Genomic DNA, 24,307 nt, shown 5'->3' with positions numbered 1-24,307 from the left:
TTGGTTTGAGATCCAACTTTCTCACCCTCCATCTGAATTTGATCACTCATTCCAAGGATTACTAGGAGATTGTTTATTAATCCTGTCTCATTACACAGGACCAGATCTAAGATCTCCTGCCCCATGGTTGGTTCTGTTACATACTGCTCAAGGAACCCGTCCCTTATGCACTCTATGAACTCTTCCTCAAGGCTACCCAGTCCAATTTGATTTGTCCGATCAATATGGAGGTCAAAATCACCCATGATTATTGTTGTTCCCTTTTTACAAGCCCCCACTATTTCCTGATTTATATTCCGACCAACAGAGTTGCTACTGTTAGGGGGCTTATAGACAACGCCCACCAGTGACTTTTTCCCCTTATTATTCCTTATCTCCACCCAAACTGTTTCAACATCCTGATCCCATGGCGCTATTAGAAGAAAAGCAGGGGAGTTATACCCGATGTCCTGGCCAATTATTTATCCCTTAATCAACATAACAAAAACAGGTTATCTCATCATTATCACATTGCTGTTTATAAGAGCTTGCTGTTCGCAAATTGGCTGCTGCGTTTCCTGCATTACAACAGTGACTACATTCCATAAAGTACTTTATTGGCTGTAAAGCGCCTTCAGACATCCAGTAGTCGCTATATAAATGCAAATCTTTCTTTTTTACCCCAATTGTAACTGCATAGTTACAGTTACATATATAAAACACTGGTTCGGTCTCAGATAGAGTATTGTGTTCAATTCTGTGCACCACACTTTAGGGAGGATCACAAGGCATTGGAAGGTGCAGAGGAGATTTACCAGAATGGTGCTAAGGATGAGGTATTCCGTTATGTGGAAAGACTAGGGGGTACAAATTGCCCCCCGTTTCAATGTTTTTTTACCACAGTTACGGTTCAGGTCGACTCTTTCGGGAAATTCTGCTTTCTTTTTTTTGTTTGTTTTCATCCAGAAGCCGGTCATAATGGGGGGCAGTGACTACATCTGAGGGGCAAAAATGCGGTGGTGACAGAAACTGAGGGCGGAAGTTGGGGGCAGTGCGTATTTACAGCCATGATGATGTCATCGCGGCATGATGTCACCATGGCTCTCCCCTTCACTTAAAGGGGAGAGCCTTCGTGCTTTTTAAACTTTGGGCCCTGGGCCACCAGGGCGCGTTTCGGCCGGGACAGCGGCCTGGCACCCAAGAGGGGGTGAAAGGGACTTGGTGCGAGTTAGGCAACAGAGTTTTAGATGAGCTCAAGTTTATGTACTGTGGAAAATGGGAGGCCAGCCAGGAGAGGAAAGGAGTGGACAAGTCTAGAGGTTACAAAGGCATGGATGAGTATGTCATGTATGTATGTTGGGGTTACATGAGTGTGTCATGTATGTATGCTTGGGGTTACTAGCCACCAGATGGCGCCACTGTCGCAGGTCATTGGGCTGTACGCATGTGTGTACGGCCCAGGTATAAAAGGCAAGCCATCATGTAATGTAATGACTTTGGGTCTTGATAAAGCAGAGCCAGGTTTGTAACTGTGTTAGTTTACAGTATTCAGTCTATCGAGTTATTACATACATAACATTTGGCGACGAGGTAACTTAAGAACCTTCGCATGCAAAAATGAGCACAATTGGAATTCTGAAGAGGTTCGTGGAGGGAGAGAACTGGGCAGATTTTGTAGCTCGCCTGGACCAGTACTTCGTGGCCAACAAAATGGAGGAACCCACTGACGCAGTTAGGCGCAGGGCAGATTTCCTCACGGTTTGCGGTCGGAAAATCTATAAACTCATAATGAATCTTCTCTCGCCTGCAAGTCCAACAGACAAGGACAATGAGGAATTGTGTGCTCTGGTACGTGACCATCTCAAACCAGAAGAAGGCACCATTATCTCACGATATCGATTCTACACGCACGTTCGTTCTGAGGGCCAGTATGTGTCGGAATTGTTTGCCGACCGAAGATGTCTAGCTGGACCGTGTATCTTCAAAAACGCGTTGGGAGACATGCTGCATACATCAGCATACATGTGGTGTAAAGTCCTTACACAATACCACAAATCCACACGAGGCACATTCTATGGACAAGGTCACTCCATGACCTGAACCTTTATTCACAGGACCAAGAAGTGATGACCCTGCGTGGGACCTCCCTTTATATACCTGGATGACCAGGTGAGGAGTGTCTCCCACAAGTTCACCCCCTGTGGTCAAGGTGTGCATTTCTTATGTATATACAGTATTGCAGTGTTGTTACATAAAGGTTACATACATGACATCACCTCCCCCTCAACATCTTATTGGGATCATAGGTTAAGTCTCTCGGGTGGTCTGTGCTCTCACGTGGAGCGCCGCAGTTGGGGCTCTGGTTGTTGAGCCTTGGTATGCGTGTCTGTCACCTGTGGTGATTCCGGCCTTTCCGGGCTGACCGCAGGGACTGTGCATGCTGCTGAATGTTCTTGTTGCTCGTTCACTAGCAGTGGTGTGAATACCATCTCATGATCTTCCTCAGGTTCCTCAGTGTCCATGCTGAATCTTTTTTTTACTTGGTCCAGATGCTTATGGCATATCTGCCCATTGTTAAGTTTATAACCCTATTCCAGTCTATTACAGTACCCTCAAGCCATTTGGGCCCCAAAGTGTGATTGAGAACAAATACGGGGTCATCAATTTCTATACATCTCCCCCTTGAATTTCAGCCATGGTACTTGTTTTGGGACTGGCGCTTGCCCTCAACAATGTCGGACAGGGCTAGATGAATGAGGGACAGCCGAGTTTTGAGTGTTCGTTTCATGAGTAGCTCCACAGGCGGGACCCCCGTGAGCGAGTGCGGTCGGGACCTAAAGGCCAGCAGGGGGCGCGATAGGCGGCATTGAAGGGAGGGTCCTTGAATCCGGAGCATGCCTTGTTTAATGATTTGGACCGCACGTTCCACCTGGCCATTGGAGACCGGCTGTCCTGACATGGTTAATGCCATAACCCGACATGAACTCCCAGAATTCGTAGCTTGTGAAACATGGGCCATTATCGCTAACAAGGATGTCCGGCAAGCCGTGGGTCGCAAGACCGCGTGCAGACTCTCCACGGTGGTGGATGTCGTGCACAAATTCAAAATGATGCACTCGATCCATTTCGAGTACGCATCAACCACAATGAGAAACATTTTTCCCATGAACGGGCCCGTGTAGTCTACGTGAATACGTGACCACGAGCTGAGTGGGGCCTCCCTGGGGGCATTACCGAGCTGGGCACATGTTGTGCACCTGCGAACACAGTGTTCCAGGTCTGAATCAATTCCCGGCCACCACACATGTGACCGGGCAATGGCCTTCATCAGCACGATGCCTGGATGCTCGCTGTGGAGTTCCCTGATGAATGCTTCCCTGCCCCTCTGGTGCATGACTACCCGGCTGCCCCATAGTAGGCAATCGGCTTGGATGGAGAGCTCATCCATCCGTCTATGAACCGGTCTGACCTCCTCAGGGCATGCTCCGTGTGCGGGCACCCAATCCCCAGTCAGGACACATTTCTTAATCAAGGATAGGAGGGGATCTCTGTTGGTCCAGATTTTGATCTGGCGGGCTGTGATTGGAAAGCCTGCGCTGTCAAAGCTATCAACAGCCATGACCATCTCAGCGCTTTGCTCCGCTGCCCCCTCAGTGGTGGCCAGTGGAAGCCTGCTGAGCGCATCAGCGCAGTTTTCGGTGCCGGGCCGGTGCCGGATGGTGTAGTCATACGCAGCGAGCATGAGAGCTCATCGCTGTATGCGAGCTGACGCATTGGCATTGACAGCCTTGCTGTCTGACAGCAGGGATGTTAACGGCTTGTGTTCCGTTTCTAATTCGAACCTCCTGCCAAAAAGGTACTGATGCTTCTTTTTCGCCCCATAGACACATGCGAGTGCTTCCTTCTCAACCATCCCATATCCCCGTGCAGCTTGAGAGAGCGACCTGGAGACATAAGCCACAGGTTGTAGTTGGCCCTCAGCGTTACCCTGCTGCAACACGCACCCAATCCCATAGGACGATGCATCACATGTCAGAACCAATTTCTTACGGGGCTCGTACAGGATCAACAACTTATTTGAACAAAGTAGGTTCCGCGCCCGATTGAAAGCCCGTTCCTGACAATCACCCCAAAACCAATCGCAACCCTTACACAGGAGCACGTGTAGTGGCTCCAACAATGTGCTTAAGTTCTGCAGAAAGTTCCTGAAATAGTTCAAGCGTCCCAGAAATGAACGCAACTCCGATATGTTGTAGGGCCTGGGCGCTCGTCGAATCGCCTCCGTTTTGGATTCGGTAGGCCGAATCCCGTCTGCAGCAACCAAAAACACACACTTAGACTTCTTGAGTCGCAGGCCTACCCGGTCCAGTAGCACCTCCTCCAGGTTGTGGAGGTGTTCCTCGGTATCACGACCGGTGATGAGGATGTCGTCCTAAAATACGATAGTTCCGGGAATGGATTTGAGCAGGCTTTCCATGTTTCTTTGAAAAATCGCGGCCACTGACCGAATGCCAAATGGACACCTGTTGTAAACAAATAGTCCCTTGTGCGTAGTGATGGTGGTCAGTAGTTTAGATTTGTCGGCCAGTTCTTGGGTCATGTAGGCTGAAGTGAGGTCCAACTTGGTGAACAGCTTGCCGCCTGCCAACGTGGCAAAAAGGTCCTCCACTCTCGGAAGCGGGTAATGGTCTTGTCTGGACACCCAGTTGATAGTTGTCTTGTAGTCACCCCTGATCCTGACCGAGCCATCCCCTTTTAGGACGGGAACGATGGGGCTCGCCCAGTCGCTGAATTCAACGGGCGAGATGATGCACTCTCTCAGCAACCGGTCCAACTCGCTCTCAATTTTTTCCCGCATCACATACGGCACAGCTCTGGCTTTGTGGTGCACTGGTCTGGCGTCCGGGGTGATGTGTATCACTACTTTGGTACCTTTGAACATCCTGACGCCAGGTTGAAATAGTGACTCAAATTGCTGTAGGACCTGTGAGCATGAACTTCGCTCCACAGATGACATGGCATGCACATCCCCCCATTTCCAGTTCATCTCAGCTAACCAGCGCCTCCCCAACAGTGCGGGACCATTGCCCGGGATAATCCAGAGGGGCAGCCGGTTCACCGATCCATTGTGTGTGACCGCCAACATTGCACTGCCTAGCACTGGAATGATTTCTTTGGTGTACACCCGTAATTGCGTCTCAATGCGTTCTAGTTTGGGTCTGTTGGCTTTGAGTGGCCACAGCTTTTCGAATTGTTGAACACTCATGAGTGACTGGCTGGCCCCCGTGTCCAGCTCCATGCGTACAGGGATGCCATTTAATAGGACTTTCATCATCATAGGTGGTGTTTTGGTATATGGGCTGTGATTGTTTGTCACATGAACCCGCTGAACTTCAGCATCCATTGATTTGCCCCAAGCGTCATTCTGCCTCGCAGAACCCTCATCTGGTTCATCCACCTCGTATATTAGCCTGGTTACAGGCTTTCTGCACATTCTGGCTAAATGGCCACTGAGGTTACAATTTCTGCAGATGAACTGTTGAAACCTGCAAGTTCTGGCCGCATATCTGCCCTCACACCTCCAGCATGAACTGAGATTCCCATTGTTGTGAACAAAAGAGCTGTTACAAGGCATTCCTCGCTGATTGTCCCTTTGACTGCTCTTGAGCACCCTGTTAGTGGGTGCCAATGGCCCCATCCCGGGTTGCATTGTCCATTGCGGGGGCGTAAATATCCGTTCAGCCTGCCATTGTCTCTGTTGGAGACTTACTCTTGGGTCTATTGCTGCCTGGGGTGTGTCGAACTGCCCTTGCCTGCCTGCGGGGCTCTGTGTCGCGTTTATGATATTGACTCCCTGATCCATCGCTACGTTGGAGGCAGAATTGCACGCGTATATTATCTTGGTTTCCTCCTCCCCCACCATAAAAGTCTGAGCCATGAACGCCGCCGTTCCAAGGTCAAGTCCTTGGTCTCAATTAGCTTTCTGAAAATCTCAGCATGACCGATGCCCTCAATAAAGAAATCCCTTAGCATCTCCCCCCTGCAAGCGTCTGAGAACTTACAGAGGCTGGCCAAAAGGCGGAGGTCAGCAACGAAATCCGGTATGCTCTTTCCTTCCCGACGACGGTGGGTATAGAATCTGTGTCGGGCCATGTGTATGCTGCTCGCCGATTAGTTTGCTCAGCTCTTCAAAGGTTTTGTCCGCCGTCTTCTCGGGTGCTAGCAGGTTTTTCATGAGCGCGTAAGTCTTAGGTCCAGAGCTGGTCAGCAGATGAGCCCTTCGCTTGTCGGCCACTGCGTCTCCCAGCCAGTCCTTCGTGACAAAACTCTGCTGGAGCCTCTCAATGAAATCGTCCCAGTCCTCACCAACACAGTACCGTTCATCTGTGCTGCTGGTGGCCATTCTCATGGGTCGTTGATTCCCGTTTCTCGTCGCCAATGTAAAGTCCTTACACAATACCACAAATCCTCACGAGGCACATTCTATAGACAAGGTCACTCCATATCCTGAACCTTTATTCATAGGACCAAGAAGTGATGACCCTGCGTGGGACCTCCCTTTATATACCTGGATGACCAGGTGAGGAGTGTCTCCCACAAGTTCACCTCCTGTGGTCAAGGTGTGCATTTCTTACGTATATACAGTATTGCAGTGTTGTTACATAAAGGTTACATACATGACATGTGGAACCTGACATAGTGTTTTCAGATGATGTCGCCGAGGGGCAGCATGTAGATGAGAAATAGAAGAGGGCCAAGGATAGATCCTGGGGGACTCCAGAGGTACCGATGAGGTGGCAGGAAGAGAAGCCATTGCAGGACTTCGGTTACATGGAGAGACTAGAAAAGCTGGGATTGTTCTCCTTGACAGAGATGTTCAAGATTATGAGGTTTTGATTGAGTATATTGAGAGAAACTATTTCCACTGGCAGGAGACCAGTAATGAGGGGACATAGATTTAAGATAATTGGCAAAAATTCCAGGGGGGAATTGCGGAGAAATGTTTTTAAGCAGCGAGTTATGGAATGCAGTGCCTGAATAGGCGGTGGAAGAAGATTCAATCGTTACTTTCAAAAGGGAATTAGATATATATTTGAAGAGATGAAATTTGCAGGGCTATGGAGAAAGGGCTGGGGAGTGGGGGCTAGTGAGTATCCTATACTGACCAAGTGAGAGATACACAAGATGCTGTGATGTGAATGTATAGCATGTCATATCCTTATCTTTCAAATATTTCTAAGATTTAGAGTATCACATCAAATCTGACTTCCAGCTCTGGTGGCAAGGGGAAATGTTTGGGGGCCCGCCAGAAAGCTGGCGCACTCATTGTTTTTGAACTGCTTTTATCGCCGTCTCAGAAGAGGTCGACTCTTAATCGATATTCAGGTCTTTGTCTTTTTTCTTGAACGGACCGGAAGTCGATCATAATGGGGGCGGAAGTGCAGCAGTAAGTGCTGGTGAGGGACGGAAGTGGTGACGGGACGGATTCTCCGCCGCTGTCACTCAGACGGTAGTGGCATCATTGCGCGTCTGCGCCACCACATCTCGCCTCTCCGTTAAAGGGGAGAGAATCGGAGAATTTATAGGATCGACCACTGGACCACTAGGGAGGCTTTCGGCCAGGCCAGCGGCCTGGTACCCAAGAGGGGGTGCCAGGCTGCCTGTTGGCGGCCCGGCAGAACTAGGGGCACAATAGTCCGGCCGACACGGAAGTCGGCCAGCAAAATAAATTAAATAACGGCAGTGGCATTGGGCCCTTGTCTTTAATGGCCACCACGCAGCCAGGGCTCACAGAGGGACTACAAGGTGCACCAACAGAGAAAGCTGTTGGGGGCACCACTCGGCAGGCATTAGATTTTTAGCCCTGAACATAGACGGAGGTGGGGGGTCCTGGCACTTACGGCCACTCGGCAGCGGCGGGGCGGAAGTGGGGACCGCCAGAAGCCCACCCCTGCTGAATTTGGCTGCCAGCGGCCATTCGACCAGAAATCGGTGGCCATTGGATTCCGCTGCCTGGTCGCCGCATTCCGGTGGTAACGGACCTTATCGGGACCCTGAATTTCAGCATTGATATTTTATATTGGGATAGAATGCTGTTAAGTTGAGCTACGTGTTTACATATATGGTATTTTTCTATATCTCTCGATATTTTACACCTGAGGCCAGTCCGACTCGATTTTCAAGTGAGCTCAATTTAGGTAGCCAGAGCTCCGGCCCGAAACATGTAGGTGCCTCATTAAAATATTTAAATCAGGGTCCTAAGATGCGTTTAGGTTCCCAGTGCAATTTTGGTCTTCCTTAAAGGTGGCCACTTCAAAAACATTGAAAGTGAGTCTTTTAAATGATTTTTGTGGGGCCAGGAGAAACACAAATGCTCCATAAATATTGTTCCACCCATCTCCCTGTTGTCGTCTGTCTGCCATTAAGGTGTCCCTGATGGCTCAGCTATGTAGAGGAATCACTGAATAGGGATAACTTTGCGAATCTTGAAACTTGGAAGTTAAAGTGACTTTGAAAACTTCTTCAGCTTCATTTTCACATTGATGACATCAATTGACCCCTTCATTATGTCAATCATTTGCCGCACCTCCGCCTCTGTCAAGCCCGAATGGTGGCTGATGTGCAACAGTCACCACACATTAAAAAAATCCAGGCACAGGCATCTTCCACCCTCTCAATTGGAGTTCAGGACTGGAATATCGGGTCCTCCATTGACTCATTATGTTACAGTTCTTCACCGCGCGGTAGATACAAGAGAAATGCAGTTGTACATGACCTTCTTTGACCTCACAAAAGCCTTCGACACTGTCAACCGTGAGGGATTATAGAGTGTCCTCCTCAGATTCGGCTGCTCTCAAAAGTTTGTCACCATCCTCCACTTGCCCCAACACGACATGCAAGCCGTGATTCTGACCAACAGATCCACCACAGACCCATTCCACATTCGGACCGGGGTCAAGCAAGGCTGTGTCATCGCACCAATGCTCTTCTCGATCTTCCTTGCTGCAATGCTCCATCTCACCCTCAGCAAGATCCCTGCTGGAGTGGAGCTAAATTACAGGACACACGGGAATCTGTTCAACCTCCACCGCCTCCAGGCCAGATCCAGGCCAGGGTTACGGTTAGGTCGAATCATCCTCCGCCATCGAACTACAGTACACAGATGCCGTCTGTGTCTGCGCACACTCAAAGGCCGAACTCCAAGCCATCGTCATCACCTTCACCGAAGCGTATGAGAGCATGGGCCTTACACTAAACATCCATAAGACAAAGTTCCTCTACCAACTTGTCCCCGCCGTACAGCACTGCTCCCGATTATCAAAATCCACAACGACGCCTTGGACAACGTGGACCATTTTCCATACCTCGAGAACCTATTGTCAACAAGGGCAGACATCGACGACGAGGTCCAACACCACCTACAGTGTGCCAGTGCAGCCTGCGGCTGCCTGAGGAAGCGAATGTTTGAAGACCAGGACCTCAAACCCGGCACCAAGCTCATGGTCTACAGAGCAGTGGTGATACCCACCCTCCTATATGGCTCAGAGACATGGACTATGTACAGCATGTACCTCAAAACACTGGAGGAGTATCACCAATGCTGCCTCCGCAAGATCCTGCAAATCCATTGACAGGATAGGCACACCAACGTCAGTGTCCTCGCTCAGGCCAATATCCCCAGCATCGAAGCATTGACCATAATCGATCAGCTCTGCTGGACGGGCCACATCGTCCGCATGCCTGACAGGAGACTCCCAAAACAAGTGCTCTACTCGGAGCTCTGATACGGCAAGCGAGCCCCAGGTGGGCAGAGGAAATGCTTCAAGGACACCCTCAAAGGCTCCTTGAAAAAATGTAACATCCCCACTGACGCCTGGGAATCCCTGGCCCAGGACCACCCAAAGTGGAGGAAAAGCATCCGGGAAGGGGCTGAACACCTTGAGTCTCTTTGCCGAGAGCAAGCTGAAGCCAAGCATCGACAGTGGAAGGAGCGCTCGGCAACCCAGGCCCCCCCACCCACCTGTTCCTTCAACCACTGTTTGCCCCATCTGTGACAGAGACTGTAGGTCCCACATTGGACTCTTCAGTCACCTGAGAACTCATTTTTAGCCGGAATCAAGTCATCCTCGACTCCGAGGGACTGCCTATGATGATGATGTTACAGTTATGTAAGAGCTACAAGCCAGTTATTGTTTAATTTATTTTGGGACACATTCCAAAAGAAAATTCAAAGCACAAGCCAGCAAAAATGCTTGTTACCAGTTTTTAATATCTGCTTCCTGTGTTTCAGGGTATGACCCCACTTCATTGGGCTGCTTTTCACAACCGGCCACAGCACGTCCAGGCCTTACTACAGAAAGGAGCTGACCCAACACTAGTTGACAAAGACTTTAAAACAGCCCTTCACTGGGCAGTGCAGGTAAGATTATTCTTCTGAATCAAATTCAGTTACTTAAAGTCCGAAGGCTCAAGGGGTAAATGAACTTTATGATGTGGAAACAAACCATAATGACCAGGATGATCTTAGGTTCGATTTTTGATCTTTTCTTAGTAAGCTGCTGTTAGGTGGCATACAGCTGGAATACTGCAATTAAGAACACAAGAATATAAAAAGTAGGAGCAGGAGTAAGGCATTTGGCCCCTCGGCCTGCTCTGCCATTCAATAAAATCATGGTTGATCTGATCTCGGCCTTAGTGCCTTCTGGCTAGATAAGGCAGAGAAAAAAATCAGAGAGAGTTTCTTCTCTTGACTGACATCTAAAAAAGGGGGATCTTTACTGTCTGAGGGTAGTAAATTAAATTGCATCGTAATCATTATGGGGATAGTGAGATGGATGACACAGTGTTGCACAAGTAGGACTGCTATCATCAAGGAAACTAATAAATATGTCACCTGTCTAAACAAAACACTGTAAAAAATACAATGTGATTTAGCAAAATACATTCCCTTTGTAATGTATATATTGTCTGCAATGATCTAGTACTGTTGTACAATAACATAGTTAAATACAAGCTGCTCAATAGACCTTTAATTATTCCAAGAGAAGATGCTTTTTATTTACTAACCGGACGGAGTACACACAAGTGAATACCTCCTATTCTATGGGAGTTCTGCAAAGTAAGAAACTCCTGCAAGTTTACAAATTCCATAGCCCAGAAATTACTGGAGTAGAGTATATTTTTGTCTTCACCGCCTGAGCAGTAATCTGGCGGTTCGTGTGCCCTTTATAGAACTCACCTGATTTTCATTCTATTGACAATGGAATAAAGATCAGGTGGATTCTATAAAGAGAGTGCGATTTTTCTCACCAGATTACTGCCGAGGCGTGAAGGCGAAAATCTACTCCACCATTTTGAACATTTGCTTAATAAGTTCATATGGTGTTTGTCTATCTACTATTTTAATGCAGGTTTTAACCTATTTACTTTAAGTGGGTTAATGCCTCCGTTAAAATAGCAAATAGGATTGTCATACGATTATCTTAAACATTCAGACAGCAGTAGCAGAAATGGTGGCCTTGAAATTGTTGGTGTAAGCGCAGTGGAGTGGGATCCCCATCCATTCTAGCCCCAAGCTGGAGACCCTGTCCCAAATCCCAGGGGCAGAATCATTTGCACAGCCAGGGCCGGCGCCTTTGATGCATCTGCCCCTAGCCACCAGTCAGAGGAGGCAGAATGAGGCTCAAAGAAAATTCTCCTCTTCAGATAATCTGCTTCCAATGGAGTAAGTAGGCTTTCTTTGGGAAGGTAATCAGTGCCCATTGGGATTAATTACCTTTCCCCAGTAAAGGTTTGGGGCCTTTTAAGAGCCACAGCAGGACTCATGCCAGCTCTCAGTAGATCAGCCCACAGCGCCAACCTCCTGGAATTTAAAAACCCAGTGCAAATGGGGGGAGAAAATCTAGGAAAAACTGGGTTACACCCCAAATTCCTACTCGCTTGGAAGAAATGGGGCTTTCTTCATTCTTAGCGTGACCTTAAGTCGGTATTGTGGATTACTCCTGGTGCCATAAGCTAGTGAGTATAAAAATAGGATAGAGCAGATGCATGCGTGGCTGGAGAGACAGTGCAGGACGGAAGGCTTTAGATTCCTGGGACATTGAAAGAAAAAGACTTGCATTTATATAGCGCCTTTCACGACCACTGGACATCTCAAAGCACTTTACATGCAATGAAATACTTTTGGAGTGTAGTCATTTTTATAATGTGGGAAACACGACAGCCAAATTGCGCACTGCAGGCTCCCATAAACAGCAATGTGATAATGACCAGATAATATATTTTTGTCATGTTGATTGAGAGATAAATATTGACCAGGACACCGGGGATAACTCCCCTGCTCGTATAGAATCATAGAAAAAATTATGACACAGAAGGAGGCGATTCGGCCCTTCGTGTCCGTGCCAGTCGAAAAAGAGCTACCCAGCCTAATCCCATCTTCCAGCATACGGTCTGTAGCCTGTAGATTACGGCTCTTTAAGTGCACATTCAAGTACTTTCTAAATATGATTCTTTGAAATAGTGCCATGGGATCTTTTACGTCCACCTGAGAAGATAGATGGGGCCTCGGTTTAACGTCTCATCGAAGACCGGTTCTGGGGGAGGTGGGACCTGTACAGGCCAGGCGGGTTGCACCTCAACAGACCCGAGACCAATTTTCTCATGGGGAAGGGGGGTTGTTAGTGTTGGGGAGGGTTTAAACTAATTTTGCAGGGAGGGTGAGCACCAGGATGTAGCATCAGAAGGGAGAAACAAGGTGCACAAAGAATTGGGAGAGACAGATAGCACTATAGTAAGAAATAGTACAGTATTAGGGGGGGTCAGAATAAAAGAGAATAAAAGAAGGCCGAAGATAGATTTACAGTGCATGTGTGTAAACGTGGTACGGTAGCATAGTGGTTATGTCACTGGACTAGTAATCCCAAGGCCTGGATTAATGATACTAGAGACATGAATTCAAATTCCACCACGGCAGCTGGGGAATTTAAATTCAGTTAATAAATAAATCTGGAATTTAAAAAAAGTTAGTATCAATAATGGTGACCATGAAACTACTGGATTGTCGTAAAAACCCATCTGATTCACTAATGTCCTTTAGGGAAGGAAATCTGCTGTCCTTACCTGGTCTGGCCGATATGTAACTTCAGACCCACAGCAATGTGGTTGACTCTTAACTGGCACTTAGTTGTATAAGGTGGTTCACCACCTCCTTCTCTGGGACAATTAGGGATGGGAAATAAATGCTGGCCTTGCCGGCGACGCCCACATCCCAGGAACAAATAAATTAAACAAGGATGGTGAGCTGCAGGCACAAATAACCACATGGGACTATGATGGAGGGCCAATTTCAGTGGGTTGAGAACGGATCTGGCCTGGGTAAATTGGAATCAAAGATTGGCAGGCAAAACTGTAATCGAACAATGGGCTGCCTTTAAAGAGGAGATGGTTCAGGTACAGTCAAGGTACATTCCCACGAGGGTAAAAGGTCGGACAACTAAAGCCAGAGCTCCCTGGATGATGAAAGAGATAGAGGGGAAGTATGACAAATGTCAGGTTGAGAATGCAAGTGAGAACCAGGCTGAATATAGAAAGTTCAGAGGGGAAATGAAAAAGGAAATAAGAAGGGCATAAGAAAGGGTATGAGAATAAACTGGCAACAAATATAAAAGGGAATCCAAAAGTCTTCTATAAGCATGTAAATAATAAACGAGTAGTAAGAGGAGGGGTGGGGCTGATGAGGAACCAAAAAGGAGTCCGATGCATGGAGGCAGAGGGCATGGCTGAGGTACTAAATGGATACTTGCATCTGTTTTCACCAAGGAAGAAGATGCTGCCAAAGTCATAGTGAAAGAGGAGATACTGGATAGGATAAAAATTGATAAAGAGGAGGTACTTGATAGGCTGGCTGTACTTAAAGTAGATAAGTCACCAGGACCGGATGGAATGCATCCTAGGATGCTGAAGGAGGCAAGGGTGGAAATTGCAGAGGTACTGGCCATAATCTTCCAAACCTCCTAAGATACGGGAGTGGTGCCAGAGGACTGGAGAATTGCAAATGTTGCATCCTTGTTCAAGTATAAACCCAGCAACTGCAGTCAGTTTATCCTCAATTGTGGGGACGCTTTTAACTCTGGTGTCCCCCAAGGATCTATCTTTGGACCCCTCCTATTTCTCATCTACATGTTGCTCCTTGGCGACATCATCCGGAAATACAGCGTCAGTTTCCACATGTATGCTGATGACTCCCAGTTCTACCTCACGACCACCTCTCTCGACCCCTCCACGGTCTCTAAATTGTCAGATTGCTTGTCCGACATCCAGTTCTGGATGAGCAGAAATTTTCTCCAACTGAATATTAGGAAGACCGAAGCCATTGCTTTCGGTCCCCACCACAAACTCCGTTCCCTAGCCACTGACTCCATCCCTCTCCCCAACTTCTGTCTGAGGCTGAACGAGACTGTTCGCAACCAGGGACATATTTAACCCTGAAATGAACTTTCGATCACATAGCCATAGCATAACTAAGACCGCCTACTTCCACCTCCGTAACATCGCCTGTCTCCACCCTAGCCTCAGCTCATCCATTGCTGAAGCCCTTATCCATGCCGTTGTTACCTCGAGACTTGACTATTCCAATGCAGTCTTGGCTGGTCTCCCACATTCTACCCTACGTAAATTAGAGTTAATCCAAAACTCGGCTGCCCGTGTCCTGTCTAGCACCAAGTCCTGCTCACCTATTACCTGTGCTCGGTGACCTATATTGGCGTCTGTTTTTGCAACGCCTCGATTTCAAAATTCTCATCCTTATTTTCCAATCCCTCCATGGCCTTGCCCCTCCCTATCTCTGTAATATCCTCCAGCCCCACAACCCCCCCAAGATGTCTGCGCTCCTCTAATTCTGCCCTCTTGAGCATCCCTGATTATGATCGCTCAACCATTGGTGGCATTGCCTTCTGTTGTCTACACCCCAAGCTCTGGAACTCCCTGCCTAAGCCTATCCGCCGCTCTACCTTTCGTTCCTCCTTCAAGTCGCTCCTTAAAACATACCTCTTTGACCAAGCTTTTGGTCACCTGTGCTAATTTCTACTTATGCGGCTCGGTGTAAATTTTTTAATCTCATAATACTCCTGTGAAGCGCCTCGGTACATTTCACTACATAAAAGGTGTTATAAATACAAATTGTTGTTGTTCTTGTTGATTGAGTTTTTTGATGAGGTAACAGAGAGGACTGATGAAAGCAATGTGTTAATGTGGAGTACATGAACTTTCAAAGGACGCTGATTAAATGCCACATAATAGGTATGCCAGCAAAGTTGAAGGCCATGGAATAAAAGTGGCAACATGGATATAAAATTGGCTAAGTGACAGGAAACAGGGAGTAGTGGTGAACGGTTGTTTTTTGGACTGTAGGAAGGTATAGAAACATAGAAAATAGGTGCAGGAGTAGGCCATTCGGCCCTTTGAGCCTGCACCGCCATTCAATGAGTTCATGGCGGAACATGCAACTTCAGTACCCCATTCCTGCTTTCTCGCCATACCTCTTGATCCCCCTAGTAGTAAGGACTACATCTAACTCCTTTTTGAATATATTTAGTGAATTGGCCTCAACAACTTTCTGTGGTAGAGAATTCCACAGGTTCACCACTCTCTGGGTGAAGAAGTTTCTCCTCATCTTGGTGCTAATTGGCTTATCCCTTATCCTTAGACTGTGACCCCTGGTTCTGGACTTCCCCAACATTGGGAACATTCTTCCTGCATCTAACCTGTTTAAACCCGTCAGAATTTTAAACGTTTCTATGAGATCCCCTCTCATTCTTCTGAACTCCAGTGAATACAAGCCCAGTTGATCCAGTCTTTTTGATATGTCAGTCCCGCCATCCCGGGAATCAGTCTGGTGAACCTTCGTTGCACTCCCTCAATAGCAAGAATGTCCTTCCTCAAGTTAGGAGACCAAAACTGTACACAATACTCCAGATGTGGCCTCACCAAAGCCCTGTTCAATTGTAGTAACACCTCCCTGCCCCTGTACTCAAATCCCCTCGCTATGAAGGCCAACATGCCATTTGCTTTCTTAACCGCCTGCTGTACCTGCATGCCAACCTTCAATGACTGATGTACCATGACACCCAGGTCTCGTTGCACCTCCCCTTTTCCTAATCTGTCACCATTCAGATAATAGTCTGTCTCTCTGTTTTTACCACCAAAGTGGATAAGCTCACATTTATCCACATTATACTTCATCTGCCATGCATTTGCCCACTCACCTAACCTATCCAAGTCACTCTGCAGCCTCATAGCATCCTCCTCACAGCTCACACTGCCACCCAACTTAGTGTCATCTGCAAATTTGGAGGTACTACATTTAATCCCCTCGTCTAAATCATTAATGTACAATGTAAACAGCTGGGGCCCCAGCACAGAACCTTGCGGTACACCACTAGTCACTGCCTGCCATTCTGAAAAGTACCCATTTACTCCTACTTTTTGCTTCCTGTCTGCCAACCAGTTCTCAATCCACGTAAGCACACGACCCCCAATCCCATGTGCTTTAATTTTGCACATTAATCTCTTGTGTGGGACCTTGTCGAAAGCCTTCTGAAAGTCCAAATACACCACATCAACTGGTTCTCCCTTGTCCACTCTACTGGAAACATCCTCAAAAAATTCCACAAGATTTGTCAAGCATGATTTCCCTTTCACAAATCCATGCTGACTTGGACCTATCATGTCACCTCTTTCCAAATGCGCTGCTATGACGTCCTTTAATAATTGACTCCATCATTTTACCCACTACCGATGTCAGGTTGACCGGTCTATAATTCCCTGTTTTCTCTCTCCCTCTTTTTTTAAAAAGTGGGGTTACATTGGCTACCCTCCAATCCATAGGAACTGATCCAGAGTCGATGGAATGTTGGAAAATGACTGTCAATGCATCCGCTATTTCCAAGGCCTTCTCCTTAATTACTCTGGGATGTAGTCCATTAGGCCCTGGGGATTTATCGGCCTTCAATCCCATCAATTTCCCCAACACAATTTCCCGACTAATAAGGATTTCCCTCAGTTCCTCCTTCTTACTAGACCCTCTGACCTCTTCTATATCCGGAAGGTTGTTTGTGTCCTCCTTAGTGAATACCGAACCAAAGTACTTGTTCAATTGGTCTGCCATTTCTTTGTACCCCGTTATGACTTCCCCTGATTCTGACTGCAAGGGACCTACATTTGTCTTTACTAACCTTTTTCTCTTTACATATCTATAGAAGCTTTTGCAGTCCATCTTAATGTTCCCTGCAAGCTTCCTCTCGTACTCTATTTTCCCTGCCCTAATCAAACCCTTTGTCCTCCTCTGCTGAGTTCTAAATTTCTCCCAGTCCCCGGGTTCACTGCTATTTCTGGCCAATTTTATGCCACTTCCTTGGCTTTAATACTATCCCTGATTTCCCTTGATAGCCACGGTTGAGCCACCTTCCCTTTTTTATTTTTACGTATACAATGGTGTTTCCCAGAGATCGGTACTATGACCACTGGGTTTGAGTGTACAGAGCACAATTTCAAAAGTTACACATGACAAAACTTGGAAGTATAGTGAACAGTGAGGAACATAGACTTCAAAAGGACATATACAGGCTGGTGGAATGGGTAGACATGTGGCAGATGGAATTTAATATAGAAAAGTGCAAAATGATACATTTTGACAGGAAGGACGAGGAGAGGCAATATAAACTGAAGGGTACAATTCTAAAGGGGGCACATGAACAGAAAAATCTGGCGGCATATGATCATAAATCATTGAAGGTGACAGGGCAGGTTGAGAAAGCGGGTAAAAAAGCATATGGATCATGGGCTTCATAACTAGAGGCATAGAGTATAAAGCAAAGAAGTTATGATGAACCTCTATAAAACACTGGTTCGGCCTCAACTGGAGTATTGTGTCCAATTCTGGACACCGCACTGTCGGAAGGATGTGAAGGCCTTAGAGAGGGTACAGAAAAGATTTACAAGAATGGTTCCAGGGATGAGGGACTTCAGTTACATGGATAGAGTGGAGAAGCTGGGGTTGTTCTCCTTAGAGCAGAGAAGGTTGAGATCAGATTTGAGAGACGCGTTCCAAATCATGAGATGTCTAGACAGAGTAGATATAGAGAAACTGTTCCCATTGGCGAACCAGAGGACACAGATTTAAGGTGATTGGTAGAAGAACCAAAGGCGATATGAGGAAAAACATTTTTACGCAGCGAGTGTTTATGATCTAGAATGCACTGCCTGAAAGTACCGGAAGGAAAATAATTTGCGGGGCTACGGGGAAAGAGTGGGGGAGTGGGTTTAGCTGAAGTGCTCTAGCAGCGAGCCAGCATGGGCTCGACTGGCCGAATGGCCTCCTCCTGTGCTGTAACCACTCTATGGGCCCAAGTTTCCACAGGATAAAAAACGGGCGCGCCCGTTTTTCGCGCCTAAAACGGCGCCTAAAAAAAACCTCGCAATTCTGGAGCGTTCTGCAGCTCCTTGTCTGCCTGGCGTGGTGCCCAGGGGGGCGGAGCCTACACTCGCGCCGATTTTGTAAGTGGGAGGGGGCGGGTACTATTTAAATTAGTTTTTTTTCCTGCCGGCAACGCTGCGCGTGCGCGTTGGAGCGTTCGCGCATGCTCAGTGTGAAAAAACATTGGCACTCGGCCATTTTTGTAGTTCTTTGTAGCTGTTTAATTTTTGAACATTTTTTTAATAAAAGCACATTAGCACTTGCAGCCTTCTCACTGTCTCCTTCCCCCCTCCCCCGTGGGAACAAAACGGCTGTTCCCTTCCCCTCCTCCCCCCCACGGGAACGAAGCGACTGTTTAATTCCCCCCCTCCCCTCCACGGGAACGAAGCGACTGTTTAATTCCCCCCCTCCCCTCCACGGGAACGAAGCGACTGTTTAATTCCCCCCCCCCTCCACGGGAACGAAGCGACTGTTTAATTCCCCCCCCCCCTCCACGGGAACGAAGCGACTGTTTAATTCCCCCCCCCCCCTCCACGGGAACGAAGCGGCTGTTTAATTCCCCCCCCTCCCACCCACGGGAACGAAGCGACTGTTTAATTCCCCCCCCCCCCCCCCCACGGGAACGAAGCGACTGTTTAATTCCCCCCCCCCCCTCCACAGGAACGAAGCGACTGTTTAATTCCCCCCCCCCCCCTCCACAGGAACGAAGCGACTGTTTAATTCCCCCCCCCCCCCCTCCACGGGAACGAAGCGACTGTTTAATTCCCCCCCCCCCCTCCACGGGAACGAAGCGACTGTTTAATTCCCCCCCCCCCCTCCACGGGAACGAAGCGACTGTTTAATTCCCCCCCCCCCTCCACGGGAACGAAGCGACTGTTTAATTCCCCCCCCCTCCCCCCCGGGAACGAAGCGACTGTTTAATTCCCCCCCCCCCCCCCCCTCTCCACAGGAACGAAGCGACTGTTTAATTCCCCCCCCTCTCCACAGGAACGAAGCGACTGTTTAATTCCCCCCCCCCCCCTCCACGGGAACGAAGCGACTGTTTAATTCCCCCCCCCTCCCCTCCACGGGAACGAAGCGACTGTTTAATTCCCCCCCCCCCCCTCCACGGGAACGAAGCGACTGTTTAATTCCCCCCCCCCTCCACGGGAACGAAGCGACTGTTTAATTCCCCCCCCCCTCCACAGGAACGAAGCGACTGTTTAATTCCCCCCCCCCCCTCCACTGGAACAAAGCGGCTGTTTAATTCCCCCCCCTCCCCTCCACGGGAACGAAGCGACTGTTTAATTCCCCCCCCCTCCCCTCCACGGGAACGAAGCGACTGTTTAATTCCCCCCCCCTCCCTCCACGGGAACGAAGCGACTGTTTAATTCCCCCCCCCCCCTCCACGGGAACGAAGCGACTGTTTAATTCCCCCCCCTCCCTCCACGGGAACGAAGCGACTGTTTAATTCCCCCCCCTCCCTCCACGGGAACGAAGCGACTGTTTAATTCCCCCCCCTCCCCTCCACTGGAACAAAGCGGCTGTTTAATTCCCCCCCCTCCCCTCCACGGGAACGACGCGACTGTTTAATTCCCCCCCCTCCCTCCACGGGAACGACGCGACTGTTTAATTCCCCCCCCCCCTCCACGGGAACGAAGCGACTGTTTAATTCCCCCCCCCCCCTCCACGGGAACGAAGCGACTGTTTAATTCCCCCCCCCCTCCACGGGAACGAAGCGACTGTTTAATTCCCCCCCCCCCCCCCCCCCCCCGCGGGAACGAACGCCTGCAGAATTCTCCGTGCCTGAAGCACTTTCACACAGGTAGGAAGATGGTTTATTTAATCTTTTCTTTGCTTATAAATGTTTATTCAGGTTGGAATTATTTGTATAATATTTGTAGAAGTATAAATAAGGATTTATTGTAGAATTTAATGAGTTCCCTTCCCCCCCCCTCCCCCCCCCCCCACCTCGTTCTGGACGCCTAATTTGTAACCTGCGCCTGATTTTTTAATGTGTAGAACAGGTTTTTTCAGTTCTACAAAAATCTTCACTTGCTCCATTCTACTTTAGTTTGGAGTACGTTGTCACTGTGGAAACTTTCAAATCAGGCGTCAGTGGCCGGACACGCCCCCTTTTGAAGAAAAAATTCTGTTCCAAAGTAGAACTGTTCTACCTGACTAGAACTGCAGAAAAAAAAATGTGGAGAATTGCGATTTCTAAGATAGTCCGTTCTCCACCAGTTGCTCCTAAAAATCAGGCGCAAATCATGTGGAAACTTGGGCCCCATAATTCTACGCTCTCCACATATGCATCTTCAGGGTCAGTGCTGCTATCGGCAGCGCTAAGGGTATCAACAAAATGGCGGTCGCCGAGTCCCATGCTAGAGAAGGGTGTAGGAATGTTGGCTGGCATTTTCCGTCAGGATTGTGATGCGAACTCATGGTAAGGTAGGGAGTTTCTTGTCCAAAATCTTTTTCTTACACCAAAATACTATACCATGCCTTAATCCTTTCATGTACATTTATTTTTTATAGGTTTTCACTAGTCTTATTTGAGAATAACAGGCAAGACTTTATTAAAGAGTATAAGCTCGGATGATTTTCATGTCTTGTAAAAAGAATGTGTTTGTCATATAAGAACTTACATTTAGATAGCACCTTTCACAATATCCAAAAGTACTTCACAACCAATTAATTACTTTTCAAGTGCGATCACTGTTGTAAAATAATATAGTGGATACTGATTTTCTTTTGGTTCTAAACTCATTGCCTAACAGCTTTTGGGTATGAAACCTGCTGGCAGTTTAACATTTTAATATATGCATTTTAATAACTAAAGTTATTTTAAATTACATTACAGACAAGCTAACAACACTTCTGAATAACATCAGCCCAATCCTCCACTCAATGCATTGTATTTCTTTTCAGTGCTCCTGTGTCAACCCTAGAGCAGCTCACACAGAGCACTGTAATGGCATCAAAACATTAAAGACTGACTTCACCATCTCATTTTGCAGTATTTTTTAAACCCTTTATTTCCCCAGAGTGGGAACAGAGTCATGACTTCTATCATTCTGGATCATCACCTAAGCCCATCTATAATAAACTATGATGATGAAAATGGGAAGACTAGTGTGCATATAGCAGCAGCAGCTGGATACAGCGATATCATCTACGAACTAGCAAGAATTCCAGAGTGCAACCTGCAACCACTTGATGTAGACGACAGGTACTACATTTATATCTACTCTAAACTGAGGCAGTATCTTCAATTTCTGTTATGATTTTACTTTATGCAAAAGAAACATCCAATTATACCAGTATAACATTTACTTAGTATACACTTAGTGGAACACAAGCTCCAACTATCCTGGAATTCTTTTGAACATACCAGTATTTCCTAACTATCGCCATCTCCTAGCTATCTAGTCTCACCCAGGACTTAAAGTAACCTCTTATGTAAAATTGGAGAGGTGCTGAGCTGACGTCAGCTACCTTGTTACAGGGAACAGGCAAATTTTGGAAGGACAGTTAGCTCTCGTCACCTCCTAGCATGCGGTGTAACAGGTATATGGGATCGAAGTGCAGCTCCTCTGCATAACCTCTCACCCTGAGTAGATATAAGGCTCAGGGAAACCATAAAGAGAGAACATGGACAAACAATTGACTGCAATATATTCTTCAATATGTTGCTTTTTGCCTGTTTCAACAATATAATAATAAAAAATCATAACTTCACGAAGAAAATGCAATGATATAGCTCCTTCTCACATTCTCAGAACATATCAAAGCTCTTCACATCTAATTGGCCCTGAAATTCCGGTCAGAGGCTTCCTTCGGACGAACGGCTCTGACCCAAAATTTCTCTACGAATGGACCTGGTGGTCCCGGAGGCGTCTTGGATTCCGGTCGGAGTCCTTCTTTCCATGCGCTGTCTTCTAGATACGGACGGAGAAGCTGGAGTCACGTTAGCCTGGACCATCAATCACGGTACAGTATTCTCATTGATAATAATGGGAACTCCGATTTTATGAGTTCCCATTACTATCAATGGGAATAACCCTCTAAACCACCCAAACACAACATAATAAATTAAAAAAACACCACACATATTTAAAATTAATTGAAATTGAAGTCCCTCAGGATGACAAACTGATCCTCCTCGGCGATTTCAACGCCAGGGTTGGTAAGGACACAGACCTCTGAGGAGGGAAAACCAACTCCTGCGGTACCCTGCTCCTGACAAAATGCCTAGAACACAACCTTGTCGTCACTAACACCGCGTTCCGCCAGAGGGACAAGTACAAGGCATCGTGGCAACACCCTCGCTCCAAACACTGGCACCTGTTCGACTATGTCATTGTTCGAGCCAGGGATCGCAAGGATGTGCGCATCACCCGCGCCAATACAGGAGCTGACGACTGCTGGATAGACCACCGCCTAATCCGTTCCATCATCAACAACAATATAGCCCCAAAGCGGCGATGGCAGCAGAAGCAATGCCACAAAAAAAATCATAGCTGGGGCACTCAAACGACCAGCTAAGAGCTCTATGCAGCCAGGCCTCACTGCTAACCTGGCGACCCTTGATGACCCTAAGACGCAGAATGCCCACAGCGATTGGTCTGCCCTCCAGGCCACCATAACCAGTGCCTGCGAAGAGACGCTAGGTCACCCAACCAGGGAGCACCAGGGCTGGTTTGATGAGTATGGCCAGGAGATCCAAGAGCTAATAAATCCCAAGCGCAGGGCATTTCTGAACCTAAAGCAACAACCCAACTCAGGAGCAGCAAAGCAGCTTTACAGACAGCTTAAGGCCGGGGTCCAACAAAAAAACTCGCGACCTAAAGAATAGATGGTGGGTGGAGAAAGCACAGGAGATTCAGCAGCTGGCCGACAGCCATGATGTGTGAGGATTTTTCACCGCAGTCAAGGCCACCTATGGCCCAAGCACTCAAGGCTCCATCCCACTGCTGGCCAAAAACGGGGAGACACTCAACAAGGACACTGAGGCAGTCAGGACCCGCTGGAAGGAGCATTTCGAAGCTCTCCTTAACCGAGACTCTGTCTTTAACTCGAATGTCCTTGACTCCAACCCGCAGCATGCTACCCGCCACCATCTCAGCAAAACCCCAGCCCTGCATGAGGTAGAAAAGACCATCGTCAGCTCAAGAACAACAAGGCAACGGGAACGGATGGAATCTCCGCTGAGGCACTAAAGTATGGCAGAGAGGCACTATTAGCACGAATGCATGACCTCATCTCTCTCATCTGGAAGGAGGAGAGCATGCAGGGAGATCTCAGAGATGCAGTAATCGTGACCACCTTTAAAAAAAGGGACAAGTTCGACTGCGCAACTACAGAGCAATCTCCTCATTATGAGCCACTAGGAAAGTCATCGCTAGAATCCTACACAGCCATCTTCTCCCTGTGGCTGAGGAGCTCCTCCCGGAGTCACAGTGCAAATTTCGTCCACTACGGGGTACAACGGACATGATCTTTACGGCACGACAACTGCAAGAGAATTGCAGGGAACAGCACCAACCCTTGTACATGGCTTTCTTTGACCTGACAAAGGCCTTTGACACTGTTAACCACGAGGGACGATGGAGTGTCCTCCTCCGTTTCGGCTGCCCCCAAAAGTTTGTCGCCATCCTCTGCCTGCTCCACGACGACATGCAAGCCGTGATCCTGACCAACGGATCCATCACCGAACCAATCCACGTCCGGACCGGGGGACAAGCAGGGCTGTGTCATCACGCCAACCCTCTTCTCGATCTTCCTCGCTGCAATGTTCCACCTCGCACACAACAAGCTCCCCACTGGAGTGGAACTAAACTATAGAACCAGTGGGAACCTGTTCAACCTTCG

At 47.9% G+C, this 24,307-nt stretch overlaps 1 protein-coding gene and 1 pseudogene across 1 annotated transcript in view; one reads left to right on the top strand and one right to left on the bottom strand.

The window, feature by feature from the left end:
• Window positions 1-24,307, bottom strand: part of LOC139240463 (putative nuclease HARBI1 pseudogene) — a 397,365-nt pseudogene that overhangs the window by 142,747 nt on the left and 230,311 nt on the right.
• The window catches only part of ankrd55 (ankyrin repeat domain 55), a 156,917-nt gene that overhangs the window by 99,591 nt on the left and 33,019 nt on the right, over window positions 1-24,307 (top strand). Inside the window, exons 6-7 of the mRNA XM_070868992.1 lie at window positions 10,271-10,399; window positions 21,481-21,665. Coding sequence (XP_070725093.1) covers window positions 10,271-10,399; window positions 21,481-21,665 — 314 coding nt within the window. The remainder of the gene's footprint in view (window positions 1-10,270; window positions 10,400-21,480; window positions 21,666-24,307) is intronic.

Source organism: Pristiophorus japonicus, chromosome 2 (genome assembly GCF_044704955.1).
Source record: "Pristiophorus japonicus isolate sPriJap1 chromosome 2, sPriJap1.hap1, whole genome shotgun sequence".
Taxonomy (NCBI): Eukaryota; Metazoa; Chordata; class Chondrichthyes; family Pristiophoridae; genus Pristiophorus; species Pristiophorus japonicus.
Note: the sequence above shows the minus strand (reverse complement) of the source record. Positions and strands in the feature narration are given on the sequence as shown.